Below are 19,510 nucleotides of genomic sequence, written 5' to 3'. Positions count from 1 at the left end.
CAAAAGTATTTTACACTTTCTATATGACTAAAATTTAATTTCCTTCTTTATTTTTGGTTTGGCTTTCTTTTGTCTGTTTTCTTCTCTTTTCTTTCTTTAATTGAAAAAACTAATGGAACCAAATATAAGATGGTACCACTGTTTTCTCCTTCTTTTGTATAATCTTGTTGCGTGTCTCTACATAAGCTGTTCTGGCCACTCATCATAGTAACCAGCTGGGCCATTTCACCTGCTGGAGCCATTAAAGAGGACTCTCTCCCCCTAGATTAATCCCCTCCGACATTAGTTTTTTGCACTGACAACTGGAGCAGGCATTCAGAATTTGCAGGTGGCCAGTGTGACGCACATAATTGCCTACAATTTTAGGCAATGAATAAAAATGGTCTACATTACTTGTCAAAGGTTGTATATGCAGTGCCAAGTGAGATCTATGGGAAGCCTTTTAGGGTTTAAAGAACAGTTAATAGCAAGGCTGCACAGGGCTTTTTTAATCATAATGCATTTGTAATATAGCACTTTGATCTTCTCCTTGTAGGAAATGGTGTTACATTAGCCACTTTTAAACATTTATGAGTGAAATTCAGTTATAGAAGAGTAAAAGTGATTATTCTTAAGCAGAACATGTTAGATTTCATTAAAAGTTTTCAGCTTGCCCCTTCCTTGTTAAAATCTGTGGGAAGTCCTTTTCCTGGAGAGTTTCAAATCAGGATCTAAGGATATAGGGCTTTTTCCTTATTTTTCCTGTTGGTAACAGCAAGATTTGGAAGGAAGGTATACTAAATATTGAGGTAATTTGTACAAGGGGATATTTATAGAAGAATAATTGATTTATGGCAAAGTAAAATACATTGATGAAAATCCAAGGAATCTGTTACTAATAATTATGTATTGCAATAAATTTTGAGAAAGGCATATTTAAAACATATTCATAAATTATCTTTAACAAAAAAAACCCAGATGACTCTCAAATGCACTTCTTCTGGATGAGCTGAGTTTGACCTTTGAGACCCAAGAGCCTTTTATTAACACCTGCCTGTAAGGAGAACCTTGCCACACGCAGCTTTTAGATTCAGAACCACAAAACTGATGAGGAAAGGCTTGAAGGGTTCAGTTTGTGTCACTTGCTGTTTGCCGTTTCCATTTCACAGATGATTAATCTTTCTGTGAAGAAAGGCCAGAGAAACAAAGCACATTGGGCTCTTCCTGCAGTTACTCCTTCTGAATGCACACTAGCTTGCTAACTAAAAGGCCTTTAGATTTCCAGCAGCGAGAGATGTTCTGAAAGTGAATGCAGCTGGTTGGAGGTCACCAGTGCAGGGCTCTTGCCATTGTGAAATGGAGGCTTTGGCAGGTTGGGGTGGGGTGGGGGGTGTTGGAGCGGGGATAGGAGAAGTGGTCAGGGAGAAGGTGTTGGCAAAAAATTAATTCAGTATAAAAAGGGTTTTGTTCAGTTGATTTAATATTTTGGAGGGTAGATCATTAATAATAGGCTCAATTTCATCTATTTTATCTGTTATTCTTTTTAAGGAAAAAAATTGTAATTTAGTCTCTTTCCAGAATCCCCCCTCCCTCCATTTCCTAGTAGCCTGTTTATCTTGTAAGTGACATCACTAGGTAATTTGGAAATATCATTAACTCTTGGAGTCTTGGGTATATTTGAATTGTCTTGAAATTTTTAAGACTGTTACTAATTTTGCTAGTATTCCACGTTTTGTATATTAAAATTTCAGTGCCACAACAATTTCATTGGTATTTGGTTTTTTAATGAGATTGAAAATAATTATCTATGTAACTTAGTTCCCTTTTCATTAAAAAATTGACTTTATTTTGAGGATTTGAAAAGTTTTAATTTTAGTATTTAGCACCTAGATGCTTAGTATTCATCTTGTCTTTACTTTTTTCTCAATCGTACATAGGATATAATGTGCAAAGTCAAATCCTGGGTTATGGATCAAAAGAAACCTGTTCGCTTCTATCATGATTGGAATGACAAAGAGGTAAGTTATAAATATCATGCCCTCTGTTATTGCCTTTGCTTTGATTTCTTAGGAACACATTAGAGTTGTCATTATTTTATACATTATTATATCTAGTTAAACTTATTTTCTATCGATGATTGCTTATTCCCAAGCTTGTTATTTTTTCTTTTCCCCTACTCTTGATATTTCATAACAACTAATCTTTAAGAAGCAAGAATTATGAAGGTGGAAATGGCTATGTGTTTAAAAGTTTACTTTTAAGTTAGTCAATGACTTGATATTTACTCAACTTTTAAAAAGAATTTTTTTCTCTGTCTCCCACTTTAGATTGAAGTGTTGAATAAACACTTATTTCTGACTTCAAAACCAATGGTCTATTTGGTTAATCTTTCTGAAAAGGACTACATTAGAAAGAAAAACAAATGGTAAGTTTTCCCTCCTCAGATCTACCCGGACATATCATATCTGTACACACGCAAACGCACATACATATGCACTTAACTGCTGTGTGTGATTTTAATATTTTTCTCCTTACTGTTGAAAAGTTTAAAATGGATGAGAAAGCTTTGCCTGGTGTTTACATTCTGAGAGGAATCTCCTAATTGATTTATACTGAGAGAACTTAGCAAAAAAACAAACGGAATTACATTAGCCAGTATTGAAGCATGCATATTTACTTATCAAATTGAAATTATATAGACTTTGTTTCCTTTGCAAAATGAGAATAAATGTAGTTGGAGCAATAAAACTTTTTAAACTAGGAATTTCTAGCTGTGTTGATATTATATGTGACTTTAAAATAACCACTTGGAAATGTAGCTGGACATAAATTCTAAAATACAGATTGAATGCTTTAAAAAATTTTTTTAAATTAAAAAGATTATGGGTGTATGGGCAAGAGAAGACCTGTATGGGCAGGTATCTGTTTCAAATACTTTAAAAAGGGTACAAAGGTAAAAACTATGCATTCATGTATTTTGATTGTCATTTTTGACCTGTAACCAAAATTTGCAAGGTTTTCTTTTCATTCGCTAATAACTTCAAAAAATCATATATGTTCGTGTAACGTGTGGGCATGTACACATTTGGCATAGTACTAACTTTGACTTGCCTCCCTGGATCCTCAGAATTTTATACTATTAAGTCATACAAAGAGGTCAAAACTATCCAAAGCAAAATATCTGAATTCTCCTAAAATATATTGTTGGTTTTTCCCTGTACTTCATTAAGTACTTAGATGCACATGGTTTCAATTTTCCATTAAAAATTCTCATTTCCATATGATATCAAAGAGTGAGAAGCTTTAAACTGAAAAATAAACATTCATAGACTGGAAGCCAAAACAATAATTAATGTCAGATGGTTAACTCCAATAAATCATTAGAATAAATTCTGTGAAATTACTGCAACTAAGAATGCCCCGTCGATACTACTATAAGACATTTTGTGTTCCTGATAGAAAGCTGAATTTGGCCTCTTTTTTGGTAATGTTCTAGAAAGCATAAACTTAACATGAAAATTTAGTTCTGACTCGTCAGTGTCTTCTAATAGATAATTAACTTTAAAATAATCAGTTCTGTCTTGTTTCAAATTCTTATAGATTTGATGATTAATGTGTTAAAAATTGTTAGCTTTGGGAAGGAATTTTTAAATTTATTACTTGACCTCAGTTAATAAATCTTCTCATTGTAGTATGATGGTAAGGTTTCTTGCGGCACTGTGAAACAATACAGACATCAAAGTTTACATGAAAAGGGATGAGTCAGTTTCCTTGCCCAAAGGGGCTTCTCACACCTGTATTTGGATGATTACAGGTAGAACTCCCTGGATCTAATTGTATAGTAAATACCATTTCCCAGACCCTAATGGTAGACAGACTGCTCGGGAGACGCCAGTCTGTGATTTAGCTGTCGCCAGACACCCCATGTTTTTTGTGAGACCAGTTGTGATGATGATATGGTTATAGCCAATTGAAAGTAAACTCTTGTCCAAATAGCAAATTTTAATTTATAAAAATGTAGAGGTATGGATGATCCTATTTATAAAACCAAATTTTAGATTTTTTGTGTAATTAATGATCTGGTTTGGGGTTGTGTGTGTTTGGGGGGTGGGGGGATCAGATCTTGTGGAAGTTAGTGTAATTGTAGCTGAAAGATCAAAGACTGGGTAACTGAGTGATGTTCCAGAAGAGAATTTACCACATAGCCATTTTCTGTACAGTTTCTGCCGCCTGCTGTTCCTATTTTCCCTCAAGCTAGCCATTGACTACCCCCTGTGCATCCCTGCTCGTAAAAAATGATTGAGGAAGTATTTGTCATGTATTTATGAGTGGGAAACATTGTGTGATAGGGAATGGCATCTACTGGAGCCAGAAAGATTGCCATTTTCCTTTCATTCAGCCACTCTGCTATAGCTTTAAATCCTCTGTCTATGCAACATAGCCTTTATATTAAAGTGCAGAATAAATTTTTATGATGAAGGATATGAACACTAGGTTTTCATCATTTATAACACTGCAAGCAGATGTAAATAGTTAAAATACATTTTAACTACTAAATCCTTTTAATTTCTATTAGCATCTTTTTTTTTTTTTGGTAGTGTTTATATCTAAGCTCCATTTGTATTAGTTGCTGCTTTGGCAAAAGAAAAAGTTTCTCTTTTTTAAGGTTATTATGTAATGTTACTGTAGCAAATTAACAGTGATGCAGGAAGCCGTAATAAATATTTTCATGAGTCTTTTAGATCTAGAAAACTATTTTAAATGGTCAGGAAACGGGAGGAGGGGTTTGTGATTTTGGCCACAAGAGGAAGACTAAAACTATGTTTTAATGGGTCACCATTTCAGAAGTAATGAATGTTTTAATTAGTAGTTAAAGTTCACTTTAAATTTAAATGGTAATAGGTTATTCTTCAATCCTAGAAAAAAAGTAAGCATTTTGAAAGATGTCTATTGTTATTGAGTAGGTATATTGACCTTTGAAACATGTGAAAACTGGAATGGCTCCAAGCACTGCTCGCTGGTTTTAGTGTTGAATCAGTCGTTTCGTTGATTTATGATCAAGGCCTAGCCTCTAAAGAGAGCTGACATGGCAGCTGGGTTAGTACAGTTGTGTGATGATCAGATGACAGTAATCACGATATTATAAGGGGAATCCACAGAAATCTTTTTTTCTTATTACAAATTGCTGTTCTTTGAATGAATAAAACTGAAGAAGTTGTCTTTGGTGGATGCCAATGATTTTTGAACACTTGAGGATTTCATTTTTTAAATGTGATCGGTTGTTACTTACAACTAAGATTGTACTGTATGCAGTATTAATTTTCATTTGAGATTGCCTACTGAGTTATGGCATCAAGCAGGTACAGGACATTGGATCTGTCAAACCATTGCTTAATTGGGGGTTTAAATTTCAATCTTTGCACCTTTGCTGCTCTCTTAGTAGTATATGCCACCCAATTATGAAATCAGAACAAACTAATTTTAGATATTTTGTACACCTACATAGCTTCCAATTAGGTTTCATTTTTGTGTTCTCTTGCCCCCATCTTTCTTAAAACTATCGACAAAGAATAGTTATATTTTATTGTTTATTATACTACGTATTCACATTCAATTGGAAAATATAACTAAAATTTAAGACATTCAGACTTATGTGCATGTGTGTATATGTGTATAACACACATATTTGCATGTGCCTTGGTGGGCTTGTGGTCACTGCACATTAATTACCCTTTGGATAATAATATATGAGTCAATTAATCTGAGTGTTGAAATTCATTCAAGATAGGTAGACAAATATTTGCGAAATCTTTTAAGCTGTTGTATAATCCAGGGCAATGTGTCAGGTTTACTAAATGAATTTTAAATAGAAAAGATTTCATTAATTCTTATTATACTATGATTCAGTCCCCCCACCCCCACTTTTCTGCTTTTGTTAATTTTCCACATAATTTGTATACAGCAGCTAAAAATAGTTTGGCAATACTATACCTTGTATGCCTGGTTAGGGGGAGAATCATGGAATAAATCCAATATTTCTTGATCATTTTGAACTGTGTATAAGAATTACAGGTACTATATCAGCAGTTGCATATGAAGGGGGAAGTGTTCATTTTTGACATATGCTTTTGTATTTCTATACATATATCTCTATATACATATCAGTACATATATATCTATAAATATAAAACTACTTCTATAAAACTATTGTAAGAAGTCACCAATTTTGATAAGATTATTCACTGAAGTTAGAAATTAGAAAACAAACTCGTAAATAAATTATTCATTTTAGTTCAGGAGGCTACTCAAGTAGATTTGAAATTAGGTTCAATTCATTTAAAGTTTTCAGGAACAAATCCTATTATATAAAGCAAGATTTACACGTATAATGTTTTTTAAATGTTTCACCCTGTCATCCATTAGTCTGGCAAAGTAAAAGCCCTGAAATATCCATGCAACGTTTCCTAGGATTATATTTTTTATCACTTGTGGTTCATATAGTTTTGGGGATAAGTTATGTCAGCTTCATCTTGAAGTACCTAACATTATGAAGGCTATGATAAATAATACTTTATTTATTCTGAGTGTGTTCCTGCCTGCTTGAAATCACAACATAATATTGATAGGTTTATTTTAACATGTGAGGAGTTTTTCAGGTGAATTAAATTTTGTAAGCTATAGTTTGTAATGGTTTTCATAAATGAAATACTTTTTAAGGGGTGATTTGTTTATGAGGACTAGTGCTTATTTGCTCCTTTGACAGATATGAAAGGGTGACAGGGCAGGTCAGGGGTATTCTGGAAGTCTAAACTGAGCAATTGTCTTTTTTTTTTTTTTCTTAATATGGCGTTGATTAAATCCATGAACTATACAAAATATTCTTAATTTTTCTAAAGTTATAAATGAATCTAAAAAAAATATTTCCTTAAGACCCCTGTCTTCATTTTACAATTTCTTGTTTTTACCACTGGATAGCTCTCAATTATTTGCTTCTAAATTTGTATTATGATAAAGCTTTAAAACTGTCATATGCACAATGAATTATAATTTCAAATAATTTCTGCTGAATGGATTTTGTGGAATTGGTTCTTTCTTAATTTCTCTGATCAGTATCTTCAGAGTTAAAAAGAATATACTACAGCAAAACAGTCTTTTTATTACAAGTGATGGAAGACTGAAAGAAGTGGGGGGGAAAAGACCTTTGAATCATTTTACTTGAAACGTTCTTTTTGTGTTTGTGTGTGTATAATCATACTTGTGAATTTCTTTCTGGTTTTCATTAAGTGGTTTTAGCTTACTCTTTCGCAATTTTATATTCTTATTAAGCGGTATTAGTGCCCTAGAGCACTTAGTCATAATAAAACCAAATCACACTTCTGATTCCAGATTATTAAAAAAAATTAATAGAAGAAAGCACGTCTTTTTATATGAACATAATGCTATTGGCCCACCATATTGTGCGTATTAGGAATTTCCCTTGGCCTATTTGCATTTTTGCCCGGTACTATTTATAGATAATAATTTCTATTTGTAAGATGGCTCACTGAATTTGAGAAAGTGATACTTTTGGGGGGGGCCAGTTGTTATCTTCATTACACCATCTGTTGACTTACTGATTTATGAGTCATATAATTTATCAAATATGTCAAAACTTTCATCTTTTTAAAAGTATCTAAAGAATTTTACTCCATATAATAGGGAAAGGTTTTACAATGTTTTTTCTGGCTTCAAGAGACCAAAGCTCTTTTAAAAAGAAAGTGTTCTCTAGGATTCTCTCATATGAAATTGAAACATATATTCCCCATAGATGCACACATATATATAAGCTCTGACTTTCTTTCTAAAACTATGAGTTGAGATGAGCTACACTAACAAAATGGGAGTTTTGACTGGTAGTTGATGGAGATAAAGGAGAATTTTGAGGCTCAGAAATCTCAGGACTGTTGGGGATAGGAGATATATATGGCAGGAACTTGTGAAGGGTTTAGAATGGAGCCTAAATGCAGTGTATACAGAATCTGAATAACAGTTTTCCCTGGAAGAAGGCATAGAAAAGGAAAGGAGAAGGTGCCATTTGGGGCAATTGCAGTGTTTTGCCTAGTACCTCCTGCTTATGCAGGAGAGGAGAGGAGTATTATTCTCTCTGCCCCTCTCTCCTGTGTTCCTGGCTCACAGGATCTACCTTTGGAATTGATGTGGTAGTTCAACTACATTATGAGTTAAGTAGACTTTTGAAGGCTAGAGCAAAATGTTGGGTGCCATTAATAACATTGGTTCTGTAAGGAAAATGAGTTCTCAGAAACTTTGAGCATATAGTCTATTTGTAAATTTGGTAGTATATATTATCAAGAAGTCTGGTGTAGTAAGAATACTGCCACTAAAATTTGAAATACTAGTGTTGTGGTCCTTATTTGCTGCTAACTGACTCTTTGATTTCAGGCAAATTACTTAGCCTTTTATGTATTGAAGACAATTCATCAGAATGTTCACATAAAATTTGTTCTATATAAATAATATTTCTCAAATTTAAGTAACATAATTCCAAAAGAATACAATAATAGAAAAAAGGACTTGTTTAGTCTTCTAAATTTATCTTCCGGACACATTCCCTTGGTTTTGCTTTCCATTATTATGGATGAAGGAACAAAACATATCTTATGTATATTTACAGCTGTAATTCCATGCTTTGAGACAGCTGTCCTCCAAAACAAAACCAAACAACTGAGAACCGTCCCTACTATGCAGTTGCGGCAGCAAGAAGACCCCCATGACATCACCATCACCTTCCAGATGACTCCGCCCCCATCTCGCTCTCACATGGGGCCCTATGACTTCATTATGTGCATCCTAGAGGATTTTATTGTCACTTTTTGGTTTCCATTAGGGTAAATCATTCTTTAATTGTTTACAATAGCATAATTTTTGAATAGATGCTTATTCTTTAAAAGCCTTTTAAAACAGTTCCATTGTGATCTCCTGTATCTCAGTTTCTCTATTCTTGAATGTATTTATGAGTGTGTTGGAGGTGAGCCGGTGAAGGTTAGTAAAAAATTAAAGATCATCTCTAAGGTTCCCTTCCAGTTCTAGAATTTTATGATTTTAATGAATTGGGTTATAGCAAACTCATAAAGAAAAGATCTCCATGCAAATATCTAGTACCTTCTCAACCCTCATATATAGGTTTATCATGGCAAGATTTTTTTCTAACTGTGCAACTATACAGAGTATTCCCCAAGTTGCAGTTACCCAGTTTATGAGCAACTTTTCTGGACCGGGTTGGAAGTAAGACCTGGTCTTGTACCCTACTTCATGCCCCATCTCATATCTCTACACCTTGAAAATAAGTCTTTTTCTGGGTCTCACTCACCGTGTTTCTTTTCCTCATAGTGGGTAGTTATTGCTCTGGCTACAATGAGAACAAATGGAAATAAAACCTATTTTTGGAATTGGCATCTCTATATTCGAGGCTAGTTACTTTACTCAAACGATTACATTTCCTTATTCTAACTTGGCCTAGAAAGCATTTCCCTATCAAAAACATTAGATTATGAAATACTCTCAAAAGCCTGCTTAATTCACAATGTAGTAGAAATAGTGCAGTTTGGGTGAGACATATTTTGGTATCTGTGACCATTTGTATCACCAATTTTTAAATTCTCCTTAAAAATATGTTCCAGGGCTGGCCCAGTGGCGCAGTGGTGGTTAAGTGTGCACGTTCCGCTTCTCGGCGGCCCAGGGTTTGCCAGTTCGGATCCTGGGTGTGGACTTGGCACCGCTTGGCACACCGTGCTGTGGTAGGTGTCCCACATATAAAGTAGAGGAAGATGGGCACGGACGTTAACCCAGGGCCAGGCTTCCTCAGCAAAAAGAGGAGGATTGGCAGCAGATGTTAACTCAGGGCTAATCTTCCTCAAAAAAAAAAAAAACCACAAAAGAAATCCCCTAAATGTGTTCTAAAGTTTAATTTGGAGTTTTAAGAATGACCGTCATTTACTTTCTAGTTTACTGTAATTCATTTCTTGTAGTCCAGAAATATTTTCAGTTGGTAAGTGTTTTAAGCAACCTTTAAAGTAACATTTACAATTATATAGATTTATTTTGAACTTTATCTTTATTTTTTTTTTTTTTTTTGGTGAGGAAGATTGGCCCTGAGCTAACATCTGTGCTGGTCTTCCTCTATTTTGTATATAGGATGCCACCACAGCATGGTGAGCAGTGTGTAGGTCTGTGCCCAGATCCAAACCCAGGAACCCCAAGCTGCTGAAGCAGAGTGCAAACTTAACCCCTATGCCACTGGGCCAGCCTCTCATCTTTACTTTTTCATGCTTGTCTAGCAACGTGCTGATCCATGCTACTGCTTATAAAGGACTTCTTTTAAAAATTCCTTGACGTATGACCTCCAAGAAGTAAATTGAACCTTACTAAGAATAATAGCCACCTACATTTATCAAAACTTTACAGTTTTTACCTTACATTATTTCATTGGACCCTCAGCCAAATCCTGAGATGGCCCTCATGACACTGTTTTATTTTGGCCTTGAATTTAATTTTTACTAAAATGAAGCGTTTTCCTCATTGAATTAGAGATCTGCATTTTAGCTAGGAATGGGTTAAGCTAGCAGAGGGATATGTAAGATTTATGTTTCCAGTAATAAAGATGCAAAGGTTCCTTTTCAGAACTTTAAATACTTGTCATTAAGATCAAGGAGTATGGGGCTGGCCCCATGGCCGAGTGGTTAAGCTCGCGCGCTCCACTGCAGGTGGCGCAGTGTTTCGTTGGTTCGAATCCTGGGCGTGGACATGGCACTGCTCATCAAACCATGCTGAGGCAGCGTCCCACATGCCACAACTAGAAGGACCCACAACGAAGAATGTGCAACTATGTACCAGGGGGCTTTGGGGAGAAAAAGGGAAAAAAAATCTTAAAAAAAAAATCAAGGAGTAGTCATCAATATTCCTGGATAATTATCAATGTTTTCCTTAGAAATTCTTTAAAAAGAACAGTATAGTCTGTGGAAAACATCTCTGGGTTTAGTCTGTTTTGAAATTTAAAAGGAAAAGATCAAATAACATCTGTCAGTAATCATTTTTTAGTTTGGTTTTTTTTTTAATGATATTTTAAAAGATTTTTCCCAAAGGGCGTATCTGGATATTTAAAACATGAAGGCCACTAGTACTTTTCATATATAATTTACGTTTAAAATTGTTACCTTTCAAATTGTGCCATTTTTCTCTCGTCTGTCCTGCCCTACCCCGTACGCACCATTAAATGACATTGACTTAGCTTTTCCTATATCAAACCAAAAGACATACATAACAAACTGTCATTTATTATTGAGTTCCTGTTATGTGGCAGGCACTCTTTTTAGCTTAGAAACTGGTGAGATGTTAATAGAAGAATAGATGAACTTTATATGAAAGTTTCATGAATATTTGTGAAACGTAGATATTATCATGCCCATTTTACAGATAGGGCAGTTGGAGAAATTATGGAACATGCTCAAGTTCTTCTGGCAGGCAAGTAGTAGAAATAGACCTGTTTGACTTCAATGTTGATGCTGTTCCACTCATGGCAAGGTATATTTGTGAAGCTTCAGAAATCTTTGAAAATATTGCTTTAAGACTTTAGCATCCTGCTACATTTTTTTAATTGAGTTCATAATAGTTTCCATTGATGTGAGATTTCAGTTGTACATTATTTCTTGTCTGTCACCACATAAGTGCTCCCCTTCACCCTCTTTGCCCACCCCCCACCTCCCTTCCCCTGGTAACCACTGAACTGTTTCTTTGTCCATGTGTTTGTTTATATTCCAAATATGAGTGAAATCATATGGTGTTTGTCTTTCTCAGTCTGGCGTATTTCACTTAACATGATACCCTCCAGGTCCATCCATGTTGTTGCAAATGGGATGATTTTGTCTTTTTTATGGCTGAGTAGTATTCCACTGTATGTATGTACCACATCTTCTTTGTCTAATTCTTGGTCGATGGGAACTTGGATTGTTTCTGTGTCTTGGCTGTTGTGAATAATGCTGTGATGAACATAGGGGTACATATGTTACTTTGGATGGTTGATTTCAAGTTGTTTGGGTAGATACCCAGTAGTGGGATAGCTGGGTCATATGGTAGTTCTGTTTTTAGTTTTTTGAGGAATCTCCATCCTGTTTTCCATAGTGGTTGCACCAGTTTGCATTCCCACCAGCAGTGTGTAAGGGCTCCCTTTTCTCCACACCCTCTCCAACATTTGTTGTTTTTAGTCTTAGTGATTATAACCATTTTAACAGATGTAAGGTGGTATCTTAGTGTAGTTTTAATTGCATTTCCCTAATGATCAGTGATGTTGAACATCTTTTCATGTACTTATTGGCTATCTGTATATCTTCTTTGGAAAAATGTCTGTTCATATCCTCTGCCCATTTTTTGATCAGCCTGTTTGTTTTTTTGTTGTTCAGTTGTGTGAGTTCCTTATATAATGGAGATTAACCCCTTGTCAAATATATGATTTACAAATATTTTCTCCCAATTGGTGGGTTATCTTTGTTTTGATCCTAATTTCTTTTTGCCTTACAGAAGATCTTCAGTCTGATCAAGTCCCACTTGTTTATTTTTTCTTTTGTTTCCCTTGTCTGAGAAGACATGGTATTCTAAAAGATCCTTTTAGGTTCGGCATCAAAGAGTGTACTACCTATATTATCTTCCAGGAGTGTTATGGTTTCAGGACCTATCTTCAAGTCTTTGATCCATTTTGAGTTTATTTTTGTGTGTGGCATGAGATAATGGTCTACCTTCATTCTTTTGCCAGTGGTTGTCCAGATGCACTCTGCTAGATTTTATCTCAGAAAATATCATCTCCACCAAATTGTATGGGGTTTTAGTTAATAAAAGGAAACAATTCTGAAGATGACAACTGTGTGCTTTTCTTAGATAATAAGCTTTAGCTGCTACAGTTTTTGCCTTGCCTTATAATTTTATTAACTCTGTAATAATTTTTCTAGCGATATATTTTAGCACCCACTTTAACGTCCTTTTTTTTTTTTTTTGAGGAAGATTAGCCCTGAGCCGACATCTGGTGCCAATCTTCCTCTTTTTGCTGAGGAAGACTGGCCCTGAGCTAACATCCATGCCATCTTCCTCTACTTTATATGTGGGACACCTGCCACAGCATGGCTTGACAAGCGGTACAAAGGTCCCTGCCTGGGATCCAAACAGGTGAACCTTGGGCCACTGAAGTGGAGCACACTAACTTAATCTTTACACCACTGGGCCAGCCCCCAACATCCATTTTTAAACATATACCATATATAAAAATTTTAGTGGAGAAAATACAGTCATTCTTATTGAAACCAAAATAAAACCTGCATCAGGTTGCCAAGTCTAAAATAGTACTACAGAACAGACCCCAGAAAACATATCTTTAATCGCAAGTCAGTTTTTTTATATTAATATGATAAACAGAATTTGTCTTTTTTTTTCCTTCTAGCATACCATACAGTTTCTTAAGAATAGTCATTCACTAAATGAACAGGGAAATGAGAGAATACCATCAAGTAGAACAGCACCAGATAATTCATATGCCTAAGGTATTGTTGCTGTCATATTAGCAGTTATCACCATCAGTCAGCACTTACTGAACACTTAACTATATGCCAGTTACATTTAAGACTCCCAACAACCTTATATGGTAGGTACCATTATTATTTTAAGGAAGGCAAAGCAAGTAGAGAGAGACTGAGGAACTTGGCCAAGGTTACATAGCCAGTCAATGGTGCCAAGATTCACATCTAAGCAGTTTATCTCCAGAGCTCATGTTTTTTATCCTATGCTGTAGTGTCTCAACATTGAGACATTGCTGATGCTGGAAAGGTAGACAAGGCCTGAGAAGTCGGTCATATACTAGCCACATTTCCTGTCATTATAAATTTCATTCAGATAAGGTTTTGTTGTTAAACTGTTCCTGCACTATAAAATTTGAGACTAAAATTCACTATAACCTCATTAGAGAATGCCAACTGAAGGTAATATAAAAATTGCGTCTAAAACTGTATCTTTATTTTCATGGACTACCTCTGAAAGCTATTTTCCAAATATGTACCAACTTAATACCACTTTGTAGGGACAACAATTAAAATAGTTTATATATTTTTACATAGAAAATACGTATAATCAATCCTTTTTTAAGATAAGTTCCTTCACTTGGTTGTTTTGTTTCTGTGTTTGTTCTTAACCACATAGTAATTTGTTCTCTTTCCTTGCATTTTCAGTAATTTGGATGTGTTTTTGAGACCATCTTGGGAGTAGGGAGTTGTGTATGTGTGCGCACACGTGCCTCTCTCTTTATGAACTGAAGTACGAACAGATAATTTATATAGTATTCTCTTCAAATACTATATTGGTGCATAGCAATATAATGGCAAGAACATTGTGTATCCATATACATGTATATCTGTACATGTGCATGTATGTACACGTACATCCAAGTCTTGGAAAATACCGCCTACCATTTGTTGAAATCTGTTATTTGCTGGACTTCGGGGCACTTACATATGTTCTCTCATTTGGTTTAATCTTCATAACAACCTTAGAAGGCAACTATCTACCCATTTACTTAGAGAGATGTGAAGTAAGGAACCTAGTTAAACATTTTACAGACTTCTTTTACTTCAGCTTATGAGAGAAAGTATAAAACATTTTATTCCATTTGTAGCATGTTTTTTATGCAACAAAAAGTGCACAAAGAATTTTCTATGTTAGTTGTATTCTAGTGAAAATTACCCAGAACCCATACTAGCTAGAGAACAGACACAAATGCAGTGTTTTATATAAGCAGGACTAAGTTGGTTATTTCCTTGTTTCCTCACCTGTCAAATAGAATAATAATTTTCTTGCAGAATAATGAAAATTAAAATAATTTACATATATTAAATGAAATTATTCTGTGAGAAATAGATTGCTTTGTCTTGGAATTTAATTCTCATAATTTGATGAAAAAGCATATATATGAAAGTTCTATAGTTAATTAGTATCTGGCAGTTGTAATTACACAATAAATTCTCTTAACTAACTTGAGTCCTGCTTATAAACATCACTGCAATTATGTTTGCTCTCCAGGAGGTATGGGTTTCTGTGTAGTTCTCACCAGGGTACAACCAACATAGACAACTCTTTCTTGCACTTTCTGTTGCATGAAGAGCATGCTATCAATGCAATAAAATGTTTTATATTTTCTCTTGTGAGCTGGAGCTAAAATGGTAAAAATGTTTATTTTAACCTATTAATTCTCAAGAAATAAAAGATAGCAATTTCCCATTTTCTTCCATTCCTCCTAAATATACATATTTTTTGTTTTTTATATTATAATGTTCTATCTTCTGAAATTTACTAGAATAAGATCACTTATATTTTCCCTTCCTTCAACTGTATTTTTGTTTTCTCTCTCCTTCCCCCACCAAAAAAAAAGAATTTCTTTTGAAAATCAGTTAGAAATCTGTTTAGAAATAGAAGTACCAAACTTCATATTTGGAACGATTTTGCTGTTTTGTGAATGCTCAAGACTTTTAAATGGAACAGCAGCACTTAGAAAATCTTGCTGTGTTTCTCTTTTCCTTAATCAAGACTAATCCCCATTTCTTTCCAACTCTGTCCAAATGGAATTTTCCCTGGTGCTATCAGCAGCTAACATCATGACACTTAACTACGTACCTAAGAAAATCAGTGGTTCACAAGACAGTTTGTAGATGTACACTAGAAAAGAAAAATTTGTAATAATATTTTTATTATTTAAAAGTGGGTTTTTTCTGAGTCTTATTTTGATATTGTATGGAAGAGTTTGTATGGAATATTTCTCACATCATAGAACTTTACATTAGGACCAATGTAAGATAGAGACAGAAGAGAGGAAAAGAGAGTAAGAGAGAGAGAGTATAGACAGTATCAACCATTTGTTTCCCTTTCCTGTGTTCAGAGTAAACATCTTAGTTGTCCAGAGCTCTTGAAATTAATGTTTTTTTAAGCTTTTAAATGTTATTAGAATACATTGTTGATGTCATATCATATCATATAAAACATATCCGGTTAAAGTTTTTTGATTAAGTATGATTGTTATTATTTTTCTGCAATTACACATTTCATGATTATGATGTGTGATGGGACATTATTTTAAATCTGTTATTAAGTGAAATTTGTATGGGTGGCCAAGTGTATGTTTTATTGTGACTTTGTATTACTTAAACATCTTGGACATGCAGTTTAAAGACCACCAGATTAGAGTGGAAATTCTCTCAGCTTCACAATCTTGGAAAACTGAAACAAAAGAAAAAGCAATGCCTGTTACACATTCTTAGCCAAATGCAGGGGAGATCTATGAGTGTGGCTTAGTTAATAATGATGACTTTCTTACCATGTATCACTTAGAGAATTTTTCTTCCTGTGAAATATTTAATAGTTATATATTTGCTCTTTATAGTTATTTCAGTGCCCTATTGACATCGAGGGTTACTGATTGTTGTATTAGTAATTCCTGACAAATAGAAATTATTTGAAATGCTAAGCCATTTCTGACAGAAGATATAAAGTTTTGACAAACACGTATGGCACAGCAAGTGTCCAATTCTAAAGAGCAAAATAAATGCAAACCACCATTATGGTGAACACAAACAGCCTGAAAGCAAGTTATCAGTAAGCAAATAATTGTTGAACTGTTATGAATGGAATAGGATGTTGAAATAGGGCATGATTGGCTGATGTTACATATGTCCTTGATTACCTTCCCTGTGCTTTTATCCTAATAAGTGACATTCTTTGTATTCCCTTGGATGGCTAGACAGTCTGACACTGAAGAAGAATAAATATTGCATGTGGTACACATTAAGCTGTCATCCAAGACAGCATTTATAAAAAGTAACTGGAGAAATTCATAAGAAATTCTGCACTGCTACAGTTTCCTGGCTCCAGTCATAATTGTCAAAGTTCTTGACACATTCAGGTCTTCAGAAATGATTTAGGTTTACAGTGGCTTGGTGTATGAATAATTATTATGGATTTGTGTTCTCATATTGCCTTAGGAGGTTAATGTTAGTTACCCAAATGTTGTATTTTATGATAATTTTTATTTTAAGAAATGTCTCTACATTGGTAATAGTGCAGTGACATAAATTCTATCTTATAATCTTTCATAAAAGAATTTTAGACAATTCATGTATTTGAAGGGAAGAACACGAGTTTTTAAATGCTTACTTTATCTTTAATCTGTTGGAAAATATTGCTTGCTTGTCTTTAGGGCTAGTAAACAACTTTCAAAATAAGTTTTTTATCTTTCTTCTCCAGCAGCATTAGAAAGCCTTCAAATGGTTCAAATGAATACCATTTTAAAACTATTTCCAAAAAACCCAAATCACTGCTTGATGTTTCATTTAAAAATATTGTATGCTTTTATTCACATACTTTTGTAATTTTAATATGGTTCTTTGAGGCAGGGCAGTGTTTTATTTGTTCCAGTCAATATTATCTCTTAAAATTTCCTTTTGGAAGAAGATCGGTAGAAGACATAGTGTTGTACTAAAATAAGCATACCTAAATAAAAAGGTAAATTATGAATACAAATTTAGCAAACATTTTTTAAGCTCCTCTTTCTTTCGCTAAACTAAAGTACTTTTCTTTTCATCCTATTTATATGGTGTGCCACATAATAACTAAAGGATGCAAAAAAAACCCCACATTTTCTCTTTTATATTTCTGTAATGTGACACAATTATTCTAAGCCATTTGAAATTAAATAATTAATATCCATTCTATAATCTAATCAAGAATATAGCATATTCTATCAGCTGATTACTACGAAAATGTGATTGAGTATCAGAACAATTTAGGATCCTGCACAAATATGAAAATATAATACAATATTGAGTTCTAAATTATGAGCCTTGTTTTAGGGAGGACAAGAGGTCAGTCAGGGTTTCTGTGACAACTGAATTTTGTGTTAGTTTTTAAATTATGTAATATTAATTTAGGAGAATGTTTTTAGGATACTCTCTTTGCTTTGAAATCTAAACCATCCATTTGGATTGAAGAAACTTTTCTCCAGGTATAACACTGCTCAAATGTTACCTATAGCTTTTAACTCTCTAGGCCACTACAGAGCACAAAATATTTGCCCAACTGGTAAATTGAACTGTAAGTCCCACTGTGGGAAATTGCTTTGCTGTGCTCCAAACAGCAGTTATCTTAGTAATTGTACCTGAATTCTTTGTGGCTAATAGAGCGTAGACATCCATTTTACAAGCAGAAAATTATTTCTCTTAAATACTTTTAATTATAAATCCCCCAAATAAAATGTGGATCAGTAGACTATAGTGAGGCATTAAATTGCATAAGTTTTAATTGTTAGTGCCGAAAAGTGAAATTCTTTTTTCCTTTTAGTGTAAAACTGTACATGTCCGACATTTCACATTCTAAACTAGAGCTCCCAACGAGGAGCTTATCAGAGCAAATTGTCTAGTCCATCCCCTTCCTCACTCAAAACCTAATGACCCTTTATCATCATGGTTTAGATTGCTGGACACAGATGTGAGAAAATACAAGTAATCTACAGGTAACTACAGTAGCTGCACTGATGTTCTCAGAGAACTGACTGCTGGGAAGATAAAGAGCTTCCCACAGAGTCTGTGACTTTCCGGCAGCAGAGCACATCATGAGCTCATACATGAAGTTTTATTTGCTGAAGATTCACAATAAGATGCATTAGAACATTCAGCAGGGACTCTTGTTAGATGGGCACGGAAATTCTGGAGGGTTATTAGTTGATGCACCAGTGCATAGCATCACACTAAAATCTTTTAAAAGTTCAACTATGTTAATTCTTTCTATGGATATCAAAGATTATGACTACAATACAGTATTAATATTCAACTTCTTGATATTTATATAATCTGCTATAGATCTTAATCTCTTTCTCTTCACAAAAGGCTGAGCTTTGTGCTGAAAAGTAGTTTCATTATGATTTTTAATATGCGGAACAGCAATTTCTCAAACTTTAGTGCTAAATTGTATTTCAAAAGGACTTGTTTGTGGCCAGCTGCTCTGCTTTTGTTAGTGCTTAGATTGTGACCAATGAGGTAAACTCATTTATCTGTTTGCATGCAATTGAGTAATTTACCATGAAAAGGATGATTTTTTTTTTTTTGGGTAAAGGTACTGCACCTGTAGCTTAAGTTTTATAATTGTTAGTTTGACTATTATTTGCAGTGATCATAGTTTTGTACAGCTTTAGAAAACTACAATGCAAAAAATATTTACTTAATCTATTTTTATGTGTGAAATGTTTTGTTTTTAGTCATTGAATTTGATTTAAGTTTGCTAGATTGAGGTGAATCAATATGAATTAGACTGCCTGAACTTCAGGTGTGTGTTTCTTTTAAAATATCATTTGCTCATCCTATTTTTCTAAAAGCTAATTAATTTTGTTTCTGTAAAAACTATAACTACAGATTAGGAATAGTCATATTACCTTCATATGTCAAAATGAATTACAGTCCTC

At 34.1% G+C, this 19,510-nt stretch overlaps 1 protein-coding gene across 3 annotated transcripts in view; it reads left to right on the top strand.

Moving 5' to 3' along the window:
- The window catches only part of OLA1 (Obg like ATPase 1), a 166,942-nt gene that overhangs the window by 119,944 nt on the left and 27,488 nt on the right, over positions 1-19,510 (top strand). For all 3 annotated transcript variants that reach the window (XM_046659727.1, XM_046659725.1, XM_046659726.1), the window contains 2 exons: positions 1,917-1,997; positions 2,307-2,404. In XM_046659727.1, the coding sequence (XP_046515683.1) occupies positions 1,917-1,997; positions 2,307-2,404 (179 nt within the window). The remainder of the gene's footprint in view (positions 1-1,916; positions 1,998-2,306; positions 2,405-19,510) is intronic.

This window comes from Equus quagga, chromosome 4 (genome assembly GCF_021613505.1).
Source record: "Equus quagga isolate Etosha38 chromosome 4, UCLA_HA_Equagga_1.0, whole genome shotgun sequence".
Lineage (NCBI taxonomy): Eukaryota > Metazoa > Chordata > Mammalia > Perissodactyla > Equidae > Equus > Equus quagga.
Note: the sequence above shows the minus strand (reverse complement) of the source record. Positions and strands in the feature narration are given on the sequence as shown.